Source organism: Eucyclogobius newberryi, unplaced genomic scaffold (assembly GCF_026437365.1).
Source record: "Eucyclogobius newberryi isolate DKJ021-1_F unplaced genomic scaffold, fEucNew1.0.hap1 SCAF_17, whole genome shotgun sequence".
Taxonomy (NCBI): domain Eukaryota; kingdom Metazoa; phylum Chordata; class Actinopteri; order Gobiiformes; family Gobiidae; genus Eucyclogobius; species Eucyclogobius newberryi.
In genome coordinates, this window is record NW_027315801.1 from 5,096,990 (window position 1) to 5,106,883 (window position 9,894).

The window sequence follows — 9,894 nt, forward strand, 5'->3', positions numbered from 1 at the left end:
GCTGTCGTGGACGTCGCCGTGGTTACCGGCCCGTTTTTTTTATTTGATCGTGTCGGAGGAAAAAGGCAGCGATGTTCCACCGTAAACGTTGTAATAAATGTGTTTGAAATGACTTGAATTCAGAATATTAATAATACAAATAATAATGATGAAAAAATAATGACAAAAATAATAAATAAATAATAATAATGACAACAATAATAATAAAAAATAATAAAAATAATAATGACAAAAATAATAATACAAAATAAATAATAATAATGACAATAATAATAATAAATATAGTAATAAAAAAATATTGGCTATAAAATTAGCTCAATATTTAGAGGGAATAAACTACGACTGTGATTGATTCCATTTTATTTATTTTACTTTAATGTATTAAAGCTGCATTAGGTCACTCTTTTCCACTCGCTCGCCTCCGTGGATATGTTTTAATCCGCCCGGAATGTTCCAAAATGCGGCGTTAATCTAATTTGCCTCGTATTTATTCAATTGCAGATGTTTTTAGCGCTCAAAAACGGCGTTCTGTCTGTGATTCTGGCTCGACTCTCCACAGATGTGACCTGTAACTCTGCCTTGTGGCTCTTCGTGGGAATAGTTGAATGCCACAATGAGGAGCATTACAAGCGATAATGTTGGTTGGAATGTTGGAGTGTGCCAAAAACAGCCAGATAAAATAAAGTTCTTTACATTTAAATCTGTTTTTGGGCTGTATATTGAACAAAAAAGACTTAAATTTGCTTCTAAAATGGTCACGATTATTATTTGTATTACTCGAAAGTATCCGAGTTCCTGTTTCGTGTCGTTTGTGAATTTTTTAACGTTTTATCGATTATTCCGGGATGTAAAGATGTCCACGACGCACAGTATTCTCATCGTATTAACCTCGTGTGTACTATAATATTCACTGTGACTTCGTGGGAAGGTTTGTGGAATCGTTGAAGTTGTACTTTTATTAAACTGACGCGAACAAAGGATCGTGTGAGTTGTATTGGTTTGACTTCATTTTTGTCTTGAATTGTCCCCGTGGTTACGTCCGAGTCCGATGGAAGTGAAAATGTACATGACTGTGTAGTAGTATTATAACCGCTTGAGTCCGAGTCATTGGTTTGGTGGATGTTGTGAAGTGCTGCATTTTAGAACGCAAAGACCTTAACCCGAAATACAATAAAAATGTCAAAATGAACTGGTGTCTATGTGCTTTATGGATGTGACATTATTTTGAACATGGAGTTAATAAACGTCATCTTTAAAAAACAACAACAATGACACTAACAATATAAAAATTACACAAAAAAGACACAAAAAATGAACATTGATAATAATAATAATTCAAAAAAATATATATCAAATCAAATCAAATCAATTTATTTTTGTAAGGCCCAAAATCACAACAACAGTTGCCTCTGAGGGCCACAGGGAGAAATATATATATATGTATATCATTTTAAAAACACAGCCATCTTGATTTTATTCCATTTAAAATAAGGGCCACATATTGAAACATAATTATGAAGAAGATATTAATATAATATAATAATCAAAACAGTGAATCTGTTTCAGTCTGAAGTTTATTTTGTTACACTGAATTTATGTCATTGAATTGAAGTAAAAAAATTTCACTGAAATTTAAAATATTAGGACATTATTGTTATACACTGAAATTTTAAAACACAAACTGAATATTAAAGCATTGTAATATTTTCCATAGATTTTTAAAACATTTCATTTTTAACACAGAATTTTTTGACATAATTTTCATATTTAATGAATATTTTTTACTTGATTTAAAGTTTAAAAAAAAAATTGTTTAAAGTTTTTTGCTTCTTTTTTCGCTTAATTCCCCAAACCAAAACCTATTCATTTTTGGTACTATTTATTTTTTTAAACATAAAACAACAAAAGCATTCATAGAACAAACAGACCTATGCAAAGAAAGAGAGGAAAAAAATTAAATAATATATATATAATATTATCAATACATACATAAATAATAATAATAATAATAATGATGATAATAATAATAATAATAATAATAATAATAATAGTTCATTTCCATCCACATCTTCTCTACAAAGTGACCTCATCTTCATCATCTGTGCTGCTGTCATCGATGTGAACTTCCGACCAATAGGAGAACGAGCACGTGACGCAGCAGCCAATCAGCGCGCGCGGCCGCTGCTCCCGTGAGCTCCGGCACGAAACGCCGCACCTCGCCCCGTCCCGCAGTCACTTCTTACACGGGACACTTTGAGGTCTGCCGTAAGAGTTCTTCAACCTCGAACCGAACCCTCAGAACCCCCTGCATCATGGTGAGTATACGAGTACATGAATGTATATGAGTATCTGAGTATAGGAGTATCTGAGTATGTCGTGGGAGCCGCGCGTCATTCACCCACGCGCCAGGTTCGGACGCGCGCGCACTTTGGGCCTGTGGTTCTGACCCGGTTCGAGTCCAGCACTTGCACTAAACACTGAACTGGAAGTAAACGCGGACGAGGCCAGGGCGGAACCGGGACTAAACCGGGACTAAACCGGGACTAAATCAAGTCTACGTCTGAACACGCTCCATGTGTAGGCTCGGTTTGGCTCGGTTTGGTTCTGGTACTGATTTAGCCCTGGTCTTGTCTATAGGTTTAGTTCCAGGTTCAGTCCCAGTTCGGATGTTGTGACTGCGCAAACGCAATATTATATTTATTATTATATTTACTTTTTTAATGAGAAACTTTATTCATTTTGATTGATAATTCCTCCACATTTGACTCGTGCCAACCACAAATCGACCCTCGGACCTCTGCATCCTGAAGCTCGGCCCCATCAGCTGGAGAGGGTCCTGACCCAGTTTGCGGGTCCGGGTCCGGGTCCGGTGCACCTGTCGCGTGCGGCGCTCACATGGCGCGCGGCACATTCCGGGGCTTTGGCGCGGGGGCCGGGCGTGGCCGCGCTGCACACGGACCATGTGTTTGTCTCCTGTGGTCAGACTTTTCATGTGGGCCGCGGTGTTTAAGTGTCCAGAGCAGAAAACACAGACTTATGGAGGCAAAATGTGGCGGTTTACATGTTTAAATAAAGCATTTAAACTATTTAGAAACAATATCATACGTTTAAAAGGTTAATCTGATGCAACTAAAGCAGGACATATTATGTGAATTCAACTCAAGTCGCATTTTGATTCGTGCATGTTTGAGGAATCGTGCTCAGAAAGTGTGTTTTCACCTACCCCCCAGCTCCGCCCACGTCGCGTACTTTACTGGCAAAATTCAGACTCTAAAATCGCACATAATTGAGGTTAAAAATGCCACGTAAAAACACAGTTCCAGCCATAAAAAGAGTAAATTGCAAATCTGCTTTTGAACAAGGAAGTCAATGGAGCAGTTTCTATTATTAACCTGTTTTTAGATCAATATTACGGTTTACAATGAACAAAATGTAGTATAATAATGGCTGTATGATCTAGTTTGATACTGAACACACCCCACAGAGCACAATGAGCCGTCTTTGTGCAGGTCAAACGCTTCGTCCGTTTGTTGTGGTCACACTTCAAACGTCCAGCTTTTTGTCCCGCCAGAATAAAAGCAGTTTAGAACAATCTTTTACACCACGATGGCACTGGAACGCCTCGCGGCTCATCCAGCGTTCGTTTGAAAGGTAAATGTCTTGTGACGGTGCCTCTGTTGAAGGACACAACGAGCTATTGAAGAGCTCTGAACATGTGAGGCCGCCACAGGCTCCTCACATGACTCCAGTGGACATTTTTATTAGACCCAGGGACATCCAGGAGGTAAACACACGTCCCGGGGACAATGGGCCCGTTTAAAAGGATGAATATCAATAACAAACACACTTATAGAGTTTTTATTCAACGCAAAGTCTGGATGTGAATCGATCCTGATGAGGCATGTCCTAATGCTGAACCGTAAAGGAAACCGGTTCTAAGTACATAAGACATTAGTTTGACTTTACTTGCATAGTGTACAAAAAGTAGGCCGACATTCAGGTTTTACAACTTTACTTGGTGTACTTATAACAGTTGTACATATGTTATAGTTTTACACCAATCGAGCAGGTATTTGTGGAGAAAACGTTGAAAAATCTGTACAAAACGATGGGACACTCGTTCCAGTTTATGCATAATTTACACAAAATAAACAACTTTTTTGACTCTTTAAACATGAATTTAACGAAACAAAGTCGTATTTTTTTATATGTAAAATAAAACAAACTGTGACATTAGATCGTGATGTCATCAATTACAAACAGGAAGTGACATTATAAACCTAAAAAATGTGCTATTCTGTGATTTGAGCAAAATTCTAAATAAAATTAACTGCATTTGAGTTCAGTGAGTCGTCCGACCTGTAGGGGGCGCGCTACATTGTTAGATTTTAGCATTATTCATCATTATTTTGATTGCATACTGTACATTTTGACCTTTGCGCACTGATATTTTTACTCCCAAGCGCAGGATCGGCCCTCGTCCGATCGTGGCCACCGAGCTCCCCCTGGTGGTCGTCCGAGTCCTTCTAAACCGCGCATTTGTTTGTTTGTTTGTTTGTCTGTCCGCAGCGCGAGTGCATCTCTGTCCACGTGGGCCAGGCCGGCGTGCAGATCGGGAACGCGTGCTGGGAGTTGTACTGCCTGGAGCATGGCATCCAGTCCGACGGACAGATGCCCAGCGACAGGGCCCCGCGGGCAGGGGACGACTCCTTCAACACCTTCTTCAGCGAGACGGGGGCCGGGAAACACGTGCCCAGGGCCGTGTTCGTGGACCTGGAGCAGTCGGTCATCGGTACGTCCGACCTTTCACACGTTTATCGTCTCGCACGCTTCATGAAGGTTCAAGAAGTCAGTTTTCTTCATACAGGTTTCATTTGTGAACAGTTAAACTTCCCCATTGTAGGAGTTTTGATTTTATTCAAACAAGCATATCGTATTATATCGAGTATAAGTCGCACTGGAGTATAAGTCGCATTTTTGGAGGAAATGTATTTGATCAAATCCAAGACCAAGAACAGACATTTCATTTTGAAATGCAGTTTAAAATAATAACAGATGAGAGAACATGGTGAATAGGTGTACGTATGCTAACGCTAACACCTTCAGCTACATGAGGCACAGACAGAACTGTGGTAAGTGTCTGGTATGTTAACGTAACATATGAACAGTTATTCAGATAACTATAGCATAAAGAACATGCTAACAAGTTTACCAAAGCATCAGTTTTACCCCAAATCACTAAATCCATTGAATTCTTCTTCCTCTGTGTCACTTCTAAACAACTCCACAAACTCCAGAGGAAGAGGAAGTGCAGATTCTTCTTCTGCGTCGCTTAGAGCCTAGAGCGCCCTCTTGTGGCTGTCGATCATCACATTTCCCAAACTGATCGGGCCTATAACTCTCCGCTCCACAGACCAGGTGCGTACGGGCGCTTACAGGCAGCTGTTCCACCCGGAGCAGCTGATCACAGGGAAAGAAGACGCCGCCAACAACTACGCCCGCGGCCACTACACGGTCGGCAAGGAGATCATCGACCTGGTGCTGGACAGGATCCGCAAACTGGTGAGGCTGAAATCGTCAGTTTAGTTTCTTCTAATTCATGACCCAAACCTTTGTCCCGTTGCAGGCCGACCAGTGCACGGGGCTGCAGGGCTTCCTGGTGTTTCACAGCTTCGGAGGAGGCACCGGCTCCGGCTTCACCTCTCTGCTGATGGAGCGTCTCTCCGTCGACTACGGCAAGAAGTCCAAGCTGGAGTTCTCCATCTACCCCGCCCCTCAGGTGTCCACGGCGGTGGTGGAGCCCTACAACTCCATCCTGACCACGCACACCACCCTGGAGCACTCCGACTGCGCCTTCATGGTGGACAACGAGGCCATATACGACATCTGCCGGCGGAACCTGGACATTGAGCGTCCCTCATACACCAACCTGAACCGGCTCATCAGTCAGATCGTGTCGTCCATCACGGCGTCGCTGCGCTTCGACGGCGCGCTCAACGTGGACCTGACAGAGTTCCAGACCAACCTGGTGCCCTACCCTCGCATCCACTTCCCCCTGGCCACCTACGCCCCGGTCATTTCCGCCGAGAAGGCCTACCACGAGCAGCTCTCCGTGTCCGAGATCACCAACGCCTGCTTCGAGCCGGCCAACCAGATGGTCAAGTGCGACCCTCGCCACGGCAAGTACATGGCCTGCTGCCTCCTGTACCGCGGCGACGTCGTGCCCAAGGACGTGAACGCCGCCATCGCCGCCGTCAAGACCAAGCGCTCCATCCAGTTTGTGGACTGGTGCCCCACGGGGTTTAAGGTGGGCATCAACTACCAGCCGCCCATGGTGGTGCCCGGCGGGGACCTGGCCAAGGTGCAGCGGGCCGTGTGCATGCTGAGCAACACCACGGCTATCGCGGAGGCCTGGTCCCGCCTCAACCACAAGTTCGACCTGATGTACGCCAAGAGGGCCTTCGTGCACTGGTACGTGGGCGAGGGCATGGAGGAGGGCGAGTTCTCCGAGGCCCGCGAGGACGTGGCGGCGCTGGAGAAGGATTACGAGGAGGTGGGAGCGGACAGCGGCGGGGACGAGGACGACGAGGGCGAAGAGTACTAGACGTGTCAAATAAAAGCTCTTTTGACAAACTCTTTTCCCTTCTGTTCTTTTCGCTCGCTTCATTACAGAGTCTTTAACGTGTCGATTGATCCTTTTTGGACAGATTTAATGAGCGATTTTTAACGATGTTGAAGAATAATTTATCCAAAGTCTGAAATGTGCTTTATTCTGTAGTAAATGTGGAGTTAAGCGGTTTTCGTTCTAGTACACATTTCTAGTACTTTGATTAAAAAGGTTCAAATGTCCATTATTACCGTATTTTCCAGACTACTACGGCACCTTTTTTCATAGTTTTGGCCTGGGTGCGACTTATACTTCTATACTTATACTCCAGACTTGCAACCGCATTTCATACTCCAGTGCAACTTACATATGTTTTTTTTCTTCTCTATTATGCATTTTTTGGCTGGTGCGACTTATACTCCGGAAATTACGTTATCTTATTTTCCGTGGATGTCGACTTAAACATATAAACATCACAAACAAAAATAAAATTTAAAGAAGTACCGGTACCAGAAAGACCTTGAATTATACTTTATGCAATACCTGGAAACGTAGAGCACTTTAACTAATAAATACTGGTATAAAATGAATACAAATACATAAAAAATTATGTATTTATTACGTATATAAATTAGGATTTTTACGAGGAAAATGTATCAGATGTATATATATTTTAGTGTCATGGAGCATGTCTTCAACATGAGCCTGAAGCTGAGGGTGGTACCACAGGTCTGGAAGACCTCCTGTCTGGTACCTGTGCCTAAGACACCGCGCCCCAAAGACCTCAACAGCTTCAGGCCAGTGGCTCTCACGTCCCACCTGATGAAGACACTGGAGCGGCTGGTCCTGGACCACCTCCGCTCCACCGTGAGCTCAGCCATGGACCCGCTGCAGTTTGCATATCGGCCTGGCATCGGAGTGGAGGACGCCGTCATCTCCCTGCTGCACCGCTCTCTCTCTCACCTGGAAAAGCCTGGCAGCTCTGTGAGGATTCTGTTCTTCGATCTCTCCAGCGCCTTCAACACCATCAGCCGCTGCTCCTGAGGGACAAGCTGGAGACGGCTGGTGTGGAGTATGACCTGGCAGAGTGGATCCTGGACTACCTCACGGGCCGACCCCGGATTGTGAGAGCCCGGGACTGTGTGTCTGACACTCGGACCTGCAGTGTGGGGGCGCCCCAGGGCACTGTCCTCGCGCCCTTTCTCTTCACCCTTTACACTGCAGACTTCAGACATGACACGGACAGCTGTGTCCTGCAGAAGTTCTCTGACGACTCTGCCATCATCGGACTCATCACGGACGATGATGATGCGGAGTACAGAGGACTGGAGCAGGACTTTGTGGACTGGTGTCAACGGAACCACCTCCTCATCAACGCGGGGAAGACCAAGGAGATGGTGGTGGACTTCCGCAGACGCCACCCCACTGCCCCCTCACCAGTGAACATCCAGGGAAGGGACATTGAGAGAGTGGACTCATAAAAGTACCTGGGTGTTCATCTGAACCACAAACTGGACTGGACTCATAACACAGATGCACTGTACAGGAAGAGCCAGAGTCGGCTCTACCTCCTGAGGAGACTCAGGTATTTTGGAGTGACAGGGCCACTCCTGAAGACCTTCTACGACTCTGTGGTGGCATCAGCTCCTGTATGGTGTGGCCTGCTGGAGCAGCAGCATCACAGAGAGGGAGAGGAAGAGGCTGGGCAGAGTCATCAAGAAGTCCAGCTCCGTCCTGGGCTGTGCTCTGGACTCGGTGCAGGAGGTGGGGGACAGAAGGGTCCTGGCTAAACTCACATCTATGCTGGACCATGAGTGTCACCCCCTGCAGGACACTCTGTCCGCTCTTGAGAGCAGCTTCAGTGAGACTGATCCACCCTCGCTGTGTGAAGGAGACGTTTCACAGGTCTTTCCTTCCTGCTGCTGTCAGACTTTATAACAAACACTGTTAGTCCTACTGTGCAATTACTGTCGTGATCACATGCAATGGTATTTATTTATTTTTATCTTTATTATTTTCCCCCTCAATCCCTTGTTGGGAAATGGGAGGTTTTATTTATAGGAAATCTTCTACTGAGTGTTTTTTAAACCTCTGTATCTACCGGCGTTGCATCAATGAAATTTCCCAATGTGGGACAATAAAGGAATATCTTATCTTATAACCGCCTCTGTGCTGCCCCCTACAGTCGTAGTATAACAGCCTCTGTGCTGCCCCCTACAGTCGTAGTATAACCGCCTCTGTGCTGCCCCCTACAGTCGTAGTATAACCGCCTCTGTGCTGCCCCCTACAGTCGTAGTATAACCGCCTCTGTGCTGCCCCCTACAGTCGTAGTATAACCGCCTCTGTGCTGCCCCCTACAGTCGTAGTATAACCGCCTCTGTGCTGCCCCCTACAGTCGTAGTATAACCGCCTCTGTGCTGCCCCCTACAGTCGTAGTATAACCGCCTCTGTGCTGCCCCCTACAGTCGTAGTATAACCGCCTCTGTGCTGCCCCCTACAGTCGTAGTATAACCGCCTCTGTGCTGCCCCCTATAGTCGTAATATAACTGCCTATGTGCTGCCCCCTACAGTCCACAAAAAGACAAAACCCATAGTTATGAATCAGTTTTTATTATTTCAACAGCAAACTCACGACACACTCGTAAAGCTTCATGACATTCTGTAGATATTTGTATTTTACATTATAAACACAGGAAACGGTTGCGCACAAATGTAACGACAGAAACAGAAGTGTAGAAAAACTGCACTTAAAAGTAGTAGTAGTATTGTCACTTCAAAATATATTACTCAAGTAAATAGTACAAAGAAAAACGAGTAAAACGGAAGCCTAAGTGTCTGAAAATGTGAAGAGGTGATTGAAGGCAAAAAATGTACAAAATAAAGGTCAAATAACAAGTAAAAAAAGGCAGTTTATAATAGGCAGACTTAAATCCAAACCAAAGAGTCCGAGATCCAAATTTAGTGGATTTTTTTCATTCATTTGGAAGTTTGTTTACACTTTACTGAAATATTTTATGACTCAATGTGCATCAATTAAGGAAAAACTGCCAAAATCAAAAATGGCCGGCGACAAACCATTATTTAGACGGCTAAAATACATTATCTACTAAAAAAAAGGTCAAAATATTCTGACGGACGGCTTCAAAAAAGAGAATATTTATGAATGTGAGTCTATTATTGATAAAAACCTGTTTATTCTTTTTTGACATTTGGGTTTAATAATGTTACATTGTTTTAAAAAACTTATGCGTTTTAGAGTTTTCTTAAGTCCAGACAACTATCAAAAT

At 44.0% G+C, this 9,894-nt stretch overlaps 1 protein-coding gene and 1 long non-coding RNA gene across 2 annotated transcripts in view; one reads left to right on the top strand and one right to left on the bottom strand.

The window, feature by feature from the left end:
* Positions 1-9,894, bottom strand: part of LOC140362679 (uncharacterized) — a 414,634-nt gene that overhangs the window by 94,675 nt on the left and 310,065 nt on the right. The window lies entirely within an intron of this gene.
* Positions 2,294-6,604, top strand: LOC140362672 (tubulin alpha chain-like). Its single transcript, XM_072448824.1, has 4 exons — positions 2,294-2,315; positions 4,570-4,792; positions 5,414-5,562; positions 5,627-6,604. Exons 1-4 carry the CDS (start codon positions 2,313-2,315, stop codon positions 6,602-6,604), a joined length of 1,353 nt encoding a protein of 450 aa, XP_072304925.1. The 5' UTR covers positions 2,294-2,312.

What these genes read in the sequence shown, in the direction of transcription:
- LOC140362672 (XM_072448824.1), top strand. An exon ending in CCTGGAGCAGTCGGTCATCG is followed by an intron (nt 4,793 to 5,413) that starts GTACGTCCGACC and finishes TCCGCTCCACAG; the next exon opens with ACCAGGTGCGTACGGGCGCT. An exon ending in TGGACAGGATCCGCAAACTG is followed by an intron (nt 5,563 to 5,626) that starts GTGAGGCTGAAA and finishes GTCCCGTTGCAG; the next exon opens with GCCGACCAGTGCACGGGGCT.